This window comes from Mytilus galloprovincialis, chromosome 8 (assembly GCF_965363235.1).
Source record: "Mytilus galloprovincialis chromosome 8, xbMytGall1.hap1.1, whole genome shotgun sequence".
NCBI lineage: Eukaryota > Metazoa > Mollusca > Bivalvia > Mytilida > Mytilidae > Mytilus > Mytilus galloprovincialis.
Window position 1 is genome coordinate 32581375 of NC_134845.1, and position 18773 is coordinate 32600147.

Genomic DNA, 18773 nt, shown 5'->3' on the forward strand with positions numbered 1-18773 from the left:
ACCACTGACAGAGTTTTTAACGATCCAATGAGCAAACGTTACAAAATTGAAAACAAAGTATTGCCCCTGTCAATCTAAAGAGTGTAGGACACACACACACGTTTTTTTTTCTCGTGCTCTCCGATTTCAACCCTCAAATAAAGTTTTCCAATCTAATTAAAATTAAAAAAAGGAAAAAGAGAGAATGATCCTTTTTAGCGAAGGTTGCCGGGGTAACCTTCTCTGTGTTTACGATATTCATGACTACTATCTAGGTGTGTTTCGGCTGCATGTATTATATGGGGTTCAATAAATCCAGAATTTTTAATTTAATTTTTTTTAAGATTTTAAAATCCAACTTAATTTTCCACATTTATTCATAATTGGTTTTATCTAGGTGTGTTTAGGTTGCATGTATTATAAATGGGGTTTCTAATTCAGAATTTTTTATTTTATTTTTTTAAAAATTTAAAATCTAACCTTTTCCACAATGTTTGTATTATTTCTTTTCACAAATTTTAAGTAAAATATATGATATGAGGTGGTCAGTGCCGTAAAATGTTTATCATCCAATCAGAGACGTTTTAACAAACACGTATCAACGTTTTGGACGCATCGAGATTCTTCCTTCAATTCTACGCAAAAGGAAGTATTGATGTGCAATATGGCAGCGATGTGGACGTTGTTGAAAGTTTTTCTGACAGTTTTCTGTTTAAGCCTTATTCAGAATTCATTTGCTGTGCAGAAAAATAAACAGGTATATAAATTATCCGTCTATTTGATTACGCATTGTTTTTTTTTTTGTGAGAATTATCAAAGGAAATCCTGCGCTGCAAAACGGAGAATCGGACACAATCTTGCCGGCTTACATTCATGACTCTCCATGAGTTTACCATACCGGCCTACCAGTCAATATAATACTCTAATATCATGAATATCATTAATTTCATATATGAAGCAGGTGTCGAACGTTGAGATCGCAACTTATACTGTTACATGTTAGCTTTATGTACTGTCATGACTGTACTTTTGACGAATATGAATATTATGAAAAAACTTCTGATGACAGATCACAATAGTTTGTACTCATGAATTCGTACTACGTGTACTATGCATGTTTTTTCGGTCTCACTAATTAGTGACAAAAAGTGTCAAGAAGCCACAAAAAAAAAAATTAGTGTCAAGAAGACTAGCAACTTTTTTTTATTAAAATAAATATATTAAAAAATATGCATTGACATAATTATTTTAAAACACAGCAGTAATAAAGTGATTTACCTTTTTAGCTCACCTGGCCCGAAGGGCCAAGTGAGCTTTTCTCATCACTTGGCGTCCGTCGTCCGTCGTCGTCCGTCGTCGTCCGTCGTCGTCCGTCGTCGTCCGTCGTCGTCCGTCGTCGTTAACTTTTACAAAAATCTTCTCCTCTGAAACTACTGGGCCAAATCAAACCAAACTTGGCCACAATCATCATTGGGGTATCTAGTTTAAAAAATGTGTGGCGTGACCCGGTCAACCAACCAAGATGGCCGCCACGGCTAAAAATAGAACATAGGGGTAAAATGCAGTTTTTGGCTTATAACTCAAAAACCAAAGCATTTAGAGCAAATCTGACATGGGGTAAAAATGTTTATCAGGTCAAGATCTATCTGCCCTGAAATTTTCAGATGAATCGGTCAATCGGTTGTTGGGTTGCTGCCCCTGAATTGGTAATTTTGAAGAAATTTTGCTGTTTTTGGTTATTATCTTGAATATTATTATAGTTAGAGATAAACTGTAAACAGCAATAATGTTCAGCAAAGTAAGATCTACAAATAAGTCAACATGACCAAAATGGTCAGTTGACCCGTTTAGGAGTTATTGCCCTTTATAGTCAATTTTTAACCATTTTTCGTTAATTAAAGTAATCTTTTACAAAAATCTTCTCCTCTGAAACTACTTGGCCAAATTAATCCAAACTTGGCCACAATCATCTTTGGGGTATCTAGTTTAAAAAATGTGTGGCGTGACCTGGTCAACCAACCAAGATGGCCGCCACGGCTAAAAATAGAACAAAGGGGTAAAATGCAGTTTTTGGCTTATAACTCAAAAACCAAAGCATTTTGAGGAAATCTGACATGGGATAAAAATGTTTATCAGGTCAAGATCTATCTGCCCTAAAATTTTCAGATGAATCGGTCAATCGGTTGTTGGGTTGCTGCCCCTGAATTGGTAATTTTGAGGAAATTTTGCTGTTTTTGGTTATTATCTTGAATATTATTATAGATAGAGATAAACTGTAAACAGCAATAATGTTCAGCAAAGTAAGATCTACAAATAAGTCAACATGACCAAAGTGGTCAGTTGACCCATTTAGGAGTTATTGCCCTTTATAGTCAATTTTTAACCATATTTCGTAAATTAAAGTAATCTTTTACAAAAATCTTCTCCTCTGAAACTACTTGGCCAAATTAATCCAAACTTGGCCACAATCATCTTTGGGGTATCTAGTTAAAAAATGTGTGGCGTGACCTGGTCAACCAACCAAGATGGCCGCCACCGCTAAAAATAGAACATAGGGGTAAAATGCAGTTTTTGGCTTATAACTCAAAAACCAAAGCATTTTGAGGAAATCTGACAGGGGATAAAAATGTTTATCAGGTCAAGAACTATCTGCCCTGAAATTTTCAGATGAATCGGTCAATTGGTTGTTGGGTTGCTGCCCCTGAATTGGTAATTTTGAAGAAATTTTGCTGTTTTTGGTTATTATCTTGAATATTATTATAGTTAGAGATAAACTGTAAACAGCAATAATGTTCAGCAAAGTAAGATCTACAAATACGTCAACATGACCTAAATGGTCAATTGACCCCTTAAGGAGTTATTGCCCTTTATAGTCAATTTTTAACAATTTTCATTAATTTGGTAAATTTATGTAAATTTTTACCAAATATAGTTCTCTGTTACTAATGGGCAAAGTTCATGATAGATATAATTGTAAGAAGCAAAATCGGTCAGTAAAGTAAGAACTTCAAACACATCACCATCACCAAAATACAATTTTGTCATGAATCCATTTGTGTCCTTTGTTTAATATGCACATAGACCAAGGTGAGCGACACAGGCTCTTTAGAGCCTCTAGTTTTTATTTTATTGATAGATATAGAAATTTCCTTGTCATATAATGCTTTTAATTTTTACATGTATCCTACTGTTATCTGTTCTCGATAGTGTAACAAACTTTTGCTCCGTATGCCCAGTTCTTCAAATAAATGTGGTCAAAGCTGATTGTGTTAATTTTGTAGATACTTTAATTCATTTCCTATTAATATTTTTATCCTCATGATTTTCTCTTGCGTTAATTAAGAAAAATCAAAACATCTGTAACAGTTGTTGTGCTCAATTTTGACATTGTGTGCAATACGTTATCAGTTCTCGAAAGTTGTGAAAAGTATAGTATGGTAAGCATGTTTGATATAAATAGAAGATTTAAAATTATGCAAATTGAAGAAAAATATCTCTAGAAACATATTTTTTTTTGAATTTTAGCCTTATCAATCAATTCAATCATATTTAACAGATATCCTTGGAATTATCCCTCAAGCCAGTCAAAGACAAAAATTTGCATTCAATATTAATCTTCAATATATTTTAGATGATTTTAAATTATTGAACCAATTCTTATATGTTATAAGATGTTGTCACAGCTGTTATTAATATTTTACTGACACAGTAATAATATTAAAGGGCATTACTTTTCCGATAATTGAATTGAATTAAATTTTAAAGTTCATAAGATATGGCCCAAACTGCGTTCCATAGAGTTTTTTCCATAGTGATGTCACACCACATCTTACAATTGTGTATTACGTATGTGGATTTGACCTTCTTTTCGAGCTAAGTTTTGTTTACATTTGAAAACATGCTATTTATGAACCGAGGGGATGAAGTTGGGGTTGTTTTGGGAATAATGAAAAGTATGTTAAAATCGGAAAATATTATTTTTACTGTTGTAAAATGTTTGAAAACTTGAAACAGTCTGCACAGAAAACTTTTTCATCTTTTAGTCCGGAAACTAAATATCAAAATTTGTCCTTATATGACTATATTAAATTTAAAAAATTTTCACTAGTTCAATCAATATTTACTAGTGTGGGGCATCGGACTAGTGGCTAACTGTGCAGACTGTTGAAATGTTGAAATTTATGCATGCTTGAAGCGAGCTTTTATTCTGTCTTTGAAATACCGAAAATAAGAAAACGTGTGATTTCGCTAACTACTTTTATTCTTACAACGTGCATTGCTATCGAAATCCAATTACTATTGAGAACAGATGACTACACGATACTTGTGTTTAAGAACAATTATATATTTATTTATTTTTTAACACTCTCTTTGTCTAAAATATAATAAACTTACTGCATACAAAATGCATTAATCGTAAATCAATGTCCTGAAAAGCGGAAAAACTTTTTTCAAACTTTCAGTGAATTTTATGACCTTTAAACAGAAGCTTTCGCTGGCAAGAGACGGCTTAGTGTCTGTGGAAAAATCTAATCACAAATACACCATATCCACTTCTAAATCTACTTTAATTTTGCAGTAAATTTCAAAGAAAAAGATTTAGCAATTGACATTAGACAATGATTGAGACATCAAAACTAGTACACGTACATGTATTACCACCTGAATAGTTTTTATTTTTTGCTAATCATGTTTATTGATTTGTTTATGTTATAAATTAGGATGTTACAAATGTAGTTTTCTTAATTGAATTGTTTCATATTATTCATGTTGGGGCCTTTCTAGGCGACTATACGATAGGATTTTTTCATATTGTTGAAGGCCGTATGGTTGCTTATAATTGCTTACATCCACTTGCATTGAATGATCCACATCATTTAAACTTTGATGGATAGTTTTCTCATTGGCAATCCTGTCACATCTCCTTATCTTAAATTGTATACAGATACATGACATATATTTATCAATGCCATGTACATGCAGTTTTCAACAAAAAAGTATCTTACCTAGACAATATGTCAAGGCTTAAATCACACCAATGTTTTTGTCATGTTTGTTATTTAAATCTATGAATTGATACTAAAAAAAATTCCCATATCAAAATATGTTTGATGAAAAAAAGTTTATTATTTTCATGTTGTCTTATAGGATTTGTTGACTGACAAGGTACAACAGATGACAGAATGGAACAACAAGAAATCAGTTATCAAGTTTAATGGAGATAAATTTAAACAGTATGTCAGAACTGCACCTAGGAATTATTCAGTTATCGTCATGTTAACTGCTCTACAGCCTAAAAGACAGTGTTCTGTATGCAAGTAAGTTTTATGGTGTTTATTGTTTATTAACTCAATACATATATCATGTTTATATATGTTCTTAAGCAATGATAAACTGAACGTTCATTTTTTTCAAATGCTTCATCTCATTAATATACAGATACACAGTTTTAAGTGATGTTATTACAAAGTACAAAGATTGACATGGAAATTTGGACAGTCAGGGGACTTACTTAAATGAGTGATTTTCTAAATCACTGGTTTAAGTAACATTATTTCCATAAAAGTTGGAAGTAAGAGTTGTCTTTCTTTAATAATCACCTATTTAAGTAGTACAAACTAATCACCAGAAGAAGTGATTTAATCTTATTGTAGCTTTAAATATAGAATACAAATGATCCAGGGACTAATTATGTTTCTAAACTTATCAGAACCAACATCTGTGTTGTCTAGGATGACCGGGTCATTTCAGGTGATGATCTTGTACTGAATCTAGGATAATGACATTAAAATCACTTGTTTAAGTATCATACCTCAATTTCCTTCCCAAAAATCACTTATTTAAGTATCATTATTTTAATAACCCCCACTAATTTCAACATCCCCGAACAGTGAAATTTTTATCGCGAACAGTAGAATTTTATAACATAATCTGAAAGATGAAACCTTGAACTTTACAGGAAAAATACTCCCACTGCTGGGAAAAATCTGTTAAGAAAGTATCAGTTCATTATGTAAAGCCATTATTATAGCATTTTTTCAACTAAAATAGAATTTTCAGCTAAATGATAGCATCAAAGGCATAAACCTTGCTACTTAAAAGAAGCAAAAAGTTCATTTTTTTCAATTTTACTAATTAAAAGATATTATTTAAACCTATGTGTTTAAAATTTTGAAAAAAACTACAAAATCCCAATTTGTGACAAAACTTTGAATTTGCTACTCAAATAAGTGATTTAAAAATCACTTATTTCAGTAAGTCCCCTGACTGTTGGATATCAATAAAACTAAATCATACATATACATTTTGCAAAACACCTCGGTTGTAAATGTTACAAATTCTACATTCATATACCATATACATGTATGGTATAATGGGTTATTTCAGCGGGTATTACCGTAAGATTTCTCGATTAAGGGGCATCAAAGTATACAAAGAATTTGAGCAGTTTTTATTTTGGCGGACTCTTTTATCATGTTAGATATTTTGGCGATGACAGAAATGGTTGCAGTTAATTTTTTATATAAATTGTCTATTGTCAATGATTGTTATGGTTAAATGATTGTTTTATTCACTGATTATATGGAAATACATCTAATCAATAGAATACCAGTACTTCGATTTTTTGTCACAGGTGTACAAATTCTGGTAAATATTACAGTTGATTAGTTACGAAATTGATCGGGCCTTTCATGATTCCCGGTTACCTGCCAAAATAAGCAAAAATAAACACCTATATAAATAACTTGCCATACAGTAGTTGAAAGATGCTTGCTATTCATCCTTTATCAACTGGTAGTGATTACTTGTTATTTGCTGAAATTCCATGGGCTAACATTTTATTCATATTCAGGAAGATATTTGAGGTTGAACCATTTCATGAAACTGGGTATTAGTGTTTCCTACAGCTTTTGAAAAGGGAAGGTTAATTTTTTTTATCTCAGAGGGCACTCTTAGTGCGATTGGCTACATTTTAAGGGCACTGTTTGCACGGCCAATTACACTTTTAGGGCACACTTAGCATACATGTAGATACAAAGGCACTGGAATGGATAGGGATTGAATTGAATATACCATTGTTTCATACTTATTGGTAAGAAATGAAGATATGTATATTACTATTAGGTTGTAAATTTAATTCTTTTTAGTACCAACATTATCACTTCTAGACTCGGCTAATAGAATCTTGATCCTGTTCATAAAAAATTTGTTCAACTGCCTCATTTCAAGGCAAAAGAACCACATTCATATTTAAAATTTTTCCTGCATTTTATTTTCTTTTCAGACAGGCTAATGAAGAGTATGTAATCCTGGCTAATTCTTGGAGGTACTCCCAGCAGTATTCTAACAAACTGTTTTTCGCTATGGTTGATTATGATGATGGTGCAGATGTGTTTTCACAGGTAGAATATTTTATACATTTAATATAAGAAACTGAATGGCATTGCTGTGTACGTATTAGAAACAAAAAAATTAAGTGTTTCTAAATTCTTCTTAATTTAAAATGTTTCAAGTACATTACAAATATAAGGAAAATTTTAATAGTTTTAAATTAATAGATAGAGAGAATAAAAATTGTATTATTTATAAATCTACCTACCGGTATATAATTATTAAACAACATATCAGAATCATAAGGATAAATGGAAGTTCAAACAACATTCAACAGATAATGTTTCGATCAAATTAAGTAGGAAGAACATGGTAATATGACATCAATATAAATTCTGCTTTGCACTAGGGTGACAAGTTGAGTCAGATTTTAAACAAACTAAATCATGTACATGTAGCTGATTATTTATTATTCCTAAGTTCCACTGCCACTCCATCCTTGATAGGTTATGTAGGTTATTCTGACATTGACGAACCAAAAATGTTCTCTGATTTGAAAAGACTTGTGCTATCTAGTGAGCACCATTATTGTATTAATGTATAAACTTTATTTTTCTAGCTGAAGATGAACACTGCTCCAGTATTTATGCACTTCCCAGAAAAAGGCAAAACAAAGAAAGGAGACACTTTGGATATTAACAGGTTTATCATAACAGAATTACCATATAGCATGAATAATTAAAAACAAAACTTTGCAGAAATTGACATTTGAAAAATTACAATGGACTACTATCAAAGACATTTTTTCATTAATTGATGTTTTCTTGATGATTTTTTGAAATATTTCTATAAAATTTCATTTATAAAAAAAAAGTAAAATAGCAAAATTATAGAACTCTGAGGAAAATTCAAAACTAAAAGTCCTTAAGGTGGTACCTAACACTACAGGGAGATAACTCTGTAAAATCACCTAAACGTTTTAATGACGTGTTTTAAGGGAATAATAAGCTTCTCAATGATCAAAATTAGTGTTTGTCAAACTGCTATATAACCAGTGTAATTTTTGTCGAGCCTGCAACTTTTGTTGCAGAAAGCTCGACATAGGGATAGTGATCCGGCGGCGGGGGCGGTGGCGGTGTTAGCTCACTTCTTAAAAGCTTTATATTTCAGAAGGTGGAAGACCTGGATGCTTCATACTTTGTATATAGATGCTTCATGTTACGAAGTTTCCATCAGTCACATGTCCAATGTCCTTGACCTCATTTTCATGGTTCAGTGACCACTTGAAAAAAAAGTTCAAATTTTTTGTAATGTTGAATTCTCTCTTATAAATAATAGGATAACTATATTTGATATGTGCGTACTTTGCAAGGTCCTCGTGTCTGTCAGACAGTTTTCACTTGACCTCGACCTCATTTCATGGATCAGTGATCAAGGTTAAGTTTTGGTGGTCAAGTCCATATCTCAGATACTATAAGCAATAGGGCTAGTATATTCGGTGTATGGAAGGACTGTAAGGTGTACATGTCCAACTGGCAGGTGTCATCTGACCTTGACCTCATTTTCATGGTTCAGTGGTTATAGTTAAATTTTTGTGTTTTGGTCTGTTTTTCTCAAACTATATGCAATAGGTCTACTATATTTGTTGTATGGAATGATGGTAAGGTGTACATGTCTAGTGGGCAGATGTCATGTGACCTTGACCTCATTTTCATGGTTCAGTGGTCAAAGTTAAGTTTTTGAGTTTTGGTCTTTTTATCTAATACTGTATGCCATAGGTCAACTATATTTGGTGTATGGAAATATTTTATGATCTTTATGTCAGTCGCGCAGGTTTTATTTGACGGTGACCTCATTTTCACTGTTCATTGCACAATGTTAAGTTTTTGTGTTTTGGTCTATTTTACTTAAACTATAAGTAATGGGTCAACTATATATGTTGTATGAAGCATTGTTAGCTGTACATGTCTGCCTGGCATGGTTCATCTGACCTTGACCTCATTTTCTTTGTTTAGTTATCTTGATTTATGTTAAGTTTATGAGACAGTTGTAATAAAACTAAGCTTTATACTTAGGACTATCAACATAATATCAATGATTAGTATAGAAGGCGAGACATTTCAGCGTGTGCACTCTTGTTCTAATAAAATGCTTGGTTAAAATTTTTTGAAATTTTTATATTTTTGTCAAAGGGTCAAAGTAAATACTTCGTCAAAATTTTATGAAAATTAAACGAGCCAAATTAATTTTAGTGAACGTGTTGGGTACCACCTTAAGCAAATGGCAAAATCAAAGGCTCAAACACCTCAAACAAATAGATAACAACTGTCATATTCCTTACTTGGTAACAGCATTTTTTTATGTAGAAAATGGTGGATTAATCCTGGTTTTATAGCAAGCTAAATCTCTCACTTATCACTTAAAATTCCAATTTATTGACAACAACGTGTTATATGTATCTTTTTATGTGTTTAACAATTATATAGGTTGAAAAGTTGATATAGCCAATAACACTCTGCCATCTCGTCCTTCTTGTGAAATTTTTTTTTTTTATTTCAGAGTAGGATTTTCTGCAGAAGCCATTGCTAAATGGGTACAAGAGAGGACTGATGTGCAGGTAGTGTTATGTTGATGACATTATTCAGTAAAATATAAATGTATATGTACTATTACAGATGTAACCTTGGTCGATGTGCAGGCTATTACAATACAGCCTCTATCAATACAAAATCTTTTTTTTTTATCTTATGGCTTTCAATATTTTAAAGGTTAGCTGACTTCTTCTTGTTGCAGGTCATGACAGAGCTAAAAATAAAAAAAAATAAAAGAATTCCTTGCTCCTGTATTGAATAAACAGACATGAGTTTGAGCTATATGCTTTAAGAATACGCTAATGCTCTGAAAAGAAAGGTCACTTATGAAAAAGTACATGTTTTTCATTTTCTTATACATTATCTAATGGTGACTATATAAATTTTCAATTTTAGAAATCTGCCTGCAATGCTTTACACACAAAACAAAACTTTTAAATATCACATTGCCAATAATTTAACAAATGATTTTAAATTAATTTTATTTTACAGATCAGAATATTCCGTCCTCCTAACTATTCAGGAACACTTGCTTTAGCATTGCTGTTTGCCTTGATTGGTGGATTGCTGTATTTGAAGAGAAACAATTTAGAATTTATCTACAACAAAACATTTTGGGGAATCAGTGCACTGGTAAGATATTTTTTTAATATAAAGGTTTGAAATTTGTAGGACATTACCTAAAAAAATGAGATAACTTTTGCATCAAATCAATGAGTTGATATTCTGATAAAAAATGTTTGAATTATTTGTTCCCCAAGTACATTTGATAATTTTGTACATTTGAAATATTTGTTATTTTATAGATTGACTGTAAATATTTACTGGTACAGTTGTGTGTTGTCAAATATTAACACATAGTTTGACATATTCCTAGTTTTTCTTTATGAGTAATGAAATTACTATTAATAACCTGACATAGAGAAAATACTATTGATCTTGTCTAGGAGGACATTTTATCTGATTCCAAAAACATGAACATACTTCTTGATAGGTTATTGCACATCATCTATTTAAATACAAGTGCCTTTATATTTGCTCACAAGATTAGTTACTGGGACAGCCTGTAATTTGCAAAGCTTCACTGACTTTCTATATTTAAACAATTTGTAGGTTATCATTTTCGCCATGACATCAGGACAGATGTGGAACCATATCAGAGGACCTCCTGTAATGCATAAAAATCCACAAACTGGCCAGATTGTAAGTTTTTGTTTTTACGCGAGGGTTTTAATTTGGTGTGTTTATTTCTTATTTTTTAAAAATATAAAATTATATTGCATGTTTTTCTCTCTTGAAATTGTAAGGAAAACCCAAATATTTTTATTGTTAAAAGATGAACTGTAAAAAAAGGACCCGGATGTTCAGATATGTCAATTTTTTTATAATTTTTTACTATTGAAAAATAGAAAATTTGTTCAGAATTTGTAAATAGTATTGTAGGTTTTCAAAAAAAAGGTTTTCAAATTCTTAAAACCAAGAAGCTTAAGAGAAAAAAAAGTTGAAAAAAAAGCTGAGGAAATGTCCACTTCAACCATATACAGTACACAATGTACAGTGTGTCATAGAAGATTTTGTGTGATTCACTTTGACCTGAAGCAGGGTGATTGCCAGTGATATCATACATCTAATTAATGATTTTTTTTCACACAATTACATTTTACCTATAGAATATTTAAAAAACTATATCTGCATTCACTGAGATAATTTCCTGTTGTGTTTTAATCTGATTATCATGTGGATTAAATGACATTACTAGGTAATCCCTAACTTGTTATATCTTGGCAAGCAACAGTCTGATTTCCCCAATTAATGAAACTGATATGTAATTATACATATATATATATATATGAAGAAAAATCATGTTATTCTTAAAAAAATAAACAAAGAATCTTTTATATTTTTAAGGCATTGGTCTTTTGCATGACTTTTTGAACTTATTAAATTTATAAGGAATTGGCACTAACAAACATGACAAATATGAATGTGATCTAACATTTTATTTACTTTGATATTTGCATGTTTTTTTTCTTCTATGTTTTGCAGAATTACATACATGGTAGTAGCCAGGGACAATTTGTTGCAGAAACATATATAGTATTTTTATTAAGTATCCTGCAATTAGAATCAGGTCATCTAACAGTTGGTTTCATAATTTCTAGAAAAATGTTTAAAAAAAGTATCGATCAATCATTGGAATTTCAAATTTTAAATGATAATAGATAAATCCCTTTGTTAACATACTGCTATCTTTTCAAAAGTGAGGATGTTAAAATGTTAATGTTACATAAAAACAAATAAACTGGACATCAACATATACATTGATATAAGAAGAGTGTTTTAACATTTTGAAAGTCAGGTAGTATGTTGATTTTCAAACGTATATACATTTTGGAGACACCAAGATAAGTTTGATACTTTACATTTATATTTCCCAAATTGTAGTTTTTAAACAATATATGTAAATTCAATATCTTTTTATTATGTTTTGAGGAGGTAGATATTTTCAGAACTAAGAAATATTAAACATTAATGTGTGTATGGTATAATGACAAAAGTACTGTGAGTAAAAAGTTCAGCTAATTCACTAATCATGCATTACATGTAGTGTATTTAATATATGTGAATCTTAACATTTGTGTTGTTGCTACCATATTCATGTTAAATCTAGACTGATTGTTCTAATAACATACAGGTAGACTCTGACCCTCTGAAACAGACAATCCTAGAATCGGGTATAGTTTGTTTACTTAGTATCTTTCATGTTGCTCACATTTTGCTGGTTTAAGGTGACATATTAACAGATACTGGCAATCATACTAACTCTTTATTATTTTCTCTTTTATAATACTTTTTTTTTGTTTTTTTTCTTCAAATGGTCAGTGGAATTTGATTTTTATGCCCCACCTACGGTTAAAGTTTTTGGTCGAGGTAGTTTTTGATGAAGCTGAAGTCCAATCAATTTGAAACTTAATACACATGTTCCCCATGATATGATCTTTCTAATTTTAATGCCAAATTATAGTTTTGACCCCAATTTCATGGTCCACTGAACATAGAAAATGATAGTGCAAAGTTCAGGTTAAAGTTTTTGGTCAAGGTAGTTTTTGATGAAGTTAAAGTTACATCAACTTTAAACTTAGTACACATGTTCCCTATGATATGATCTTTCTAATTTTTATTCCAAATTAAAGTTTTGACCCCAATTTCAAGGTCCACTGAACATAGAAAATGATAGTGGGAGTGGGGCATTCGTGTACTATGGACACATTCTTGTTTAAGAGTATTTTATCAGTTGTCAGTTTTGAACTCGATATTATTCAGATAAAATGGTTTCCTTAAGGTTACTTACTATGGATAGTTCAAACATTGCATTCAGGGTTTAACTTTTAACAATTTTATTTTACAATTTAACCTTTATGAATCAGAGTTAAATATAACAGTATTTTATATTAATTTTTTTTTTAATTTGTTTCTTTTTAGGATGTACACCTCTGAGGTGCCAAAAATTTTTCTTAACCTGATTTTTGGGTTTATAAGACTGTAAAAAAATAATTGGTGAAAAAAACATTATATGGTGGTGCACTTCTTTTTTGCTACGGCTCTTTGAAAATACCCAATTTTGATGATTTTCCCATTTTCATAAATTTTTACCTACTTTTAGGCTATTATCGTGAAAAAAATCACAGTTCCACAATTAAAATTTTTTCATATTTTCACTAAAGATGATGTGGACCAATCTGAATAAATTTAACTTACAAAACTATAGGTAGGTGTTAATATAAGAAAGTTTTATCATATTTTGAAGCTTTTTTGTGTCAAATTTACCATGCTGTCAATTTTGTAAATTTGTGATTTTTCCCAATTTTAGAAACAAGATGCATATTATTTCAACTTTTTTGAATTTGATTGAAAAAATACATATCTAAGAAATTTAAAAAGACAATAATGATATTGGATGAACATGATTCTTGTAAAATCATTTTTTGTATCCCTCACCCATTTTCTCAAAATTTTGGCTAAAAAGACTGACTTGATTAGTCATAAAATTTGAAAACTGGATTACTCAAAAACTATTCATTGTAAATACACAATTTCTTCACAGAGTTATGTTTGATTTTAATATTTTTAAAATTCATTGATATTTTCCACTTGTATCACATGTTTTGGAAATAAATCAAGAACGAGATTTCAACAAGACTGAAACGTCAGAAGAATACGGTACATTCTTAAATGTATTTTGAATTTTCAATAAGATTACATGCATGAAAGGGCAAATGATGTATGTTTAATTTAATTTTTTTTAAAGATTTTTTTAACATGCTTAAGATATAAAAGGCTTGCAGAATTTTATTATTTATTTTTTCCATACTTATAATCTGTAATTATATTAAAACTGGGTCTAAGTTCATATTTACATGAAAGATTGTTTGATTGAAAAAAATATGAAATGAAGTATGATTGCATTGAGACAATTATCTACCAGAGTTTAAATGAAGTGAATGTAGAGTCAATTTAAAATTAAAGAAGCAAGTATATTAACTTTGGACTGAATGAAAATTATTTTGATCAAATGATATCACTAAAATTATATTTTAATGAAATTGAGCATGTTATACAGAAACAATATCCATACTAAACACTGAAGCTATATAGAGATATACATTAATAAGGTAATAGAATTTTCTGGTTAAATACCTTATATATTGTAACCTAAAGGCTGTAAAAGGAAATCAGTTGTGAAAAAAAGAAGGTTAGGGAGATGAATAGACTTTAAGAGGGTTAAGTGGGAAGAAATGAGATACTAGTAGAAAGAATATTTGAATCTATAAATGTGAAAATGATCCTTAACCAGATTTTAGATGCAGCAGTGGTTGGAGGGTTTATCATGTTGAATGAAGCTAATAATATCAAAGGAGACAGTGGAAAAAGAAGAAGTAAGTAAAAGTCTGAAAATATTTAGGTCGTTTATAGAATTTTTTTTTTTTTAAATGCCATTCAATAATGGAAAACAATTTAGTTATGTTTATCTAGCAAAAATTGTCTCTTTTGCTCTTTAAAAAATCATCGTAAAAATTGATCACAATGATGAAATTTGATAACAATCAGCTCGCTTTTGAATTTGACAATTTTCAGAAATGTAGTCCCATAGTAATGGGACTTGAATGTTTGTATTTGTAAAATACAAATTTGGCAATATGATCAGCTGTGTTTAAGTTTTGACTATCTTCTGAATTTAATTTGTTCATTGTTATAGAATTTTGTTAAAAAATTTAACGCTTGTCTTCTAATTCATCAGCTTAACTTTGGTCATTGGGTCTTTCTGAAATACTTCTAGCATTCTTGTGTTCAATCCATTGAAGCAAGCTCCATTTTGATGTAATATAAAAATGTTCATTCCAAATAATTTATAAATTATTCATAGTTTTACAAAATATGTTCCATAAAAATCAGTGTGCTTTCTGTTTAGATTTTCAAATTATTTTGTTCCAGAGTTAATAAACTTTAATCTTCATGACTGTAATGAATTTTATCCTGTATTATTGTCAGATTTTGTTTTTTAAATTTATAATTTTTTTGGCATAATGTAAATGAGATGATTTTTATAAATTTTTGTTCTTATTTCAGTACTAGCATTAGTTGGCCTAGGACTAGTTGCCTTCTTCTTTAGTTTACTGTTATCTGTGTTTAGGTCCAAATATCAAGGATATCCTTACAGGTTTGTATGCATACTATATATTGGTACAAAATAAAGCACTTACATTCATGTTTTTAATAAAATTAATGAAAAATTATTGTAATCAATTAAGGAAAAAACTAAACCATTTAGATTTGCCTACAGCCATACACATAATTCAATAGATCATTTTAAGATGTCTTTTGCATTATTCTAACACTTTAAAAACAATTTCTCCATTCTTTATTCTGTCTATTAGACTTTTTAAACGACCGCAAAAATTAAAAATATTTGGTTGTATATTGGTATCACGTGGTCATCGTCAGCGTCGTACGAAGACAAATGGTTTCAGGATAATAACTTTAGTATAAGTGAATAGAAATCTATGAAATTTGAACACAAAGTTTACGACCACAAAAGGAAGGTTGGGATTGATTTTGGGGGTTTTGGTCCCAACAGTTTAGGAATAAGGGGCCAAAAAGGGGCACAAATAAGCATTTTTCTTGGTTTTTAGCACAATCACTTTAGTATAAGTAAATAGAAATCTATCAAATTTAAACACAAGGTTTATGACCACAAAAGGAAGGTTAGGATTGATTTTGGGAGTTATGGTCCCAACCAAGGATCCGGAAATTTTTTCACCTAATTTCGGTCATTTTCATATAACATAAAAGTTGGTGCCCCTTTTCAAAAACAGATTGTCAAAATCTCAATACTGCATGAGTATGCTCATACTCGTAGCATCAACGAACTTGTTTCACTGTTGCATCGCGTTTACTTCATGATTTATCCTACCATTTTCCTAAAATCGATCAAAAGCAATTACGGGAAGGCAACAGTTTAAGAATAAAATGATTTTAATGACTCAAAATCGTAATTTTCTCAGTCATCGCTTACGTTTCTTTCGATTCTGAAGTCGAAATTCAAACCGGATGTAATGCGACAATACTAAAACGAACAATTCCGGACTTATTTCCGGGATTAGTTTTGTTTATCAAATTCACAGGAAAACATCGTTTTTTTAATATTTTACCTTTAATAGTGTAAGAATATTAATGAAAATAGTTGCACTTGCTTTATTTAGCAAGAAATCATTTTAAATTTACGATTTAGTGTCAAATCTGCGGAAGAGAATTTCAGGCATGCGTATCATATTAAACAAAGCACGTGTGTTAGTAGTGAAAAAAATCTTTTTTCTACGTAAATTAAATCAAGTTTTAATTAAATTTTAAATCATTATTGACAATTGTCTTAGCTGAAAAGTAATTAAATAATGAAGACAGTTGGTATAGAATTTTAATTTCTTTATAATATTAGTTCGGAGCTTGTGATAAATAGCCAGGTGTGAACTAAAAACACAGGTAAAGAGATTATCGATCATTAGCCAATAGCTCCCCGAGGCATTAATATAGTTATTAGGAGGGCCCTCAGGATTATAACACTTCACTGGAGTGGCATTTTAATTACATAAAATTGATAACAAAACAAAAATATGTTTAAAATGGCGATTTGAAACTCAATCTCAACGAAATGACCGAAATTATTTCTGTTGAAAAATAAAATTTGACCTAAATCACAATAAATGATTTAGGACTTTTGAGTTTCCGAATCGGCCATGTCTGGCATATATGACCGTTTCCAGACCCTTGGTCCCAACAGTTTAGGAATTAGGGTCCAAAAGGGTCCAAAATTAAACTTAGATTGATTTCATCAAAAATTGAATTATTGGGGTGATTTGATATGCTGAATCTAACCGTGTATTTAGATTCTTATTTTTGGTCCCGTTTTTAAATTGATCTACATTAAGTTCCAAAGGGTCTAAATTAAACTTAGTTTGCTTTTAACAAAAAATGAATTCTTGGGGTTCTTTGATATGCTGAATCTTAACATGTACTTAGATTTTTTATTATGGGCCCAGTTTTCTAGTTGGTCCAAATTTGGGTCCAAAATTAAACTTTGTTTGATATCAACAAAAATTGAATATATGGGGTTCTTTGATATGCTGAATCTGACCATGCATTTATATTTTGGATATTGGACCATAATAGGTAAATGTCCAATCAAATTTTTTAAGTTCTAAGACCACATTCATTCTGTGTCAACTATTTAATCGCAATCCAAATTCAGAGCTGTATCAAGCTTGAATTTTGTGTCCATACTTGCCCAACTGTTCAGGGTTGGACCTCTGCGGTCATATAAAGCTGCACCCTGCGAAGCATCTGGCTACTATAGTTTTGGATGTGTTCAAAATTTATGCAAAAATAAATTTGGTATGATATAGTAAGGAATGTATGGTATTCTGGTATACCATTCTCTGTTCATACATTCATCTGTTGGTATGTCAACACTTCATAAAATAGCTTGAAACAATTCATATGAAATCTTAACACAGAATTTAAGACATAAAGCTGAGATTACTGTACAGGTTGTTTCAAGCATATAATAAATTTTGATTTGCACTACAAAAAAGAATTATATCTTATCCTTAACTTGTTTGAAACTTCATGAGAAGTTCTTTTTAAATTAATTAAACAATTTGATATATATTTCTGTTCTCTTTGTTTTTCAGCTTTTTATTCAAGTAGATGTGCTATGATGGTTTTTATTTGTGGATGTCGTGAAGATGCAATCAAGGACTGCCTAGAACATTTTATTAAAATTTATATTGTTGAAAGCTAGAATATGAATGTTGACTGAAAGTTTGTCTGCAAAAGCTGTTGAATTATTACAGTACTGTACATCCACAGTTTAGCCTTATACGCAGAAAGTTATTGGATGAATGATGTCTTCACAGTTATCAATTAAACAATGTTTGATATGGCTCGTTTTTTGGCCCCTAATATTTTGAAATCACAAAATATTATGAATAATTCAAATGACATTCAGATAAGTAAAATAGAAAGTAATTTTATTTTAAGTAGGGACATATGTACAAGACAAAAAGAGTAACATGAGCTCTAATTATAAGGAGCTTAAAAAAATAGTCAGTCAGACATTAATAAATTCTTTTGTGAATATTTGTCTTATATTTAGTTGAATCCACAAAATTTCTTGACTTTCAAGACAAATTGCAAAAACTACTTTCCACTAGGAAATGAGTGAAATGAAATATATATGAATTTGTACTGAAAATTTTGAATGTGATATTGTTGTTTGTTGGCCTGAAGATTCTATAGGATTTAACCCAAAAATGT

General features: G+C 30.4%; 1 protein-coding gene across 2 annotated transcripts; it reads left to right on the plus strand.

Moving 5' to 3' along the window:
* The first annotated feature begins 579 nt into the window (after positions 1-579).
* On the plus strand, positions 580-18714 carry LOC143085586 (dolichyl-diphosphooligosaccharide--protein glycosyltransferase subunit TUSC3-like). Of its 2 annotated transcripts, none has more exons than XM_076262037.1 (11): positions 580-736; positions 5128-5297; positions 7265-7382; positions 7931-8013; positions 9871-9928; positions 10395-10535; positions 11016-11105; positions 11949-12012; positions 14765-14839; positions 15531-15621; positions 18149-18714. In XM_076262037.1, the coding sequence occupies exons 1-11, from the start codon at positions 635-637 to the stop codon at positions 18162-18164; spliced, it is 1008 nt and encodes a 335-aa protein (XP_076118152.1). In that variant the 5' UTR covers positions 580-634; the 3' UTR covers positions 18165-18714. The 2 variants fall into 2 exon arrangements, with proteins under 2 accessions (XP_076118152.1, XP_076118153.1); XM_076262038.1 differs by lacking the exon at positions 11949-12012 and adding an exon at positions 12598-12655.
* Positions 18715-18773: the final 59 nt, after the last annotated feature.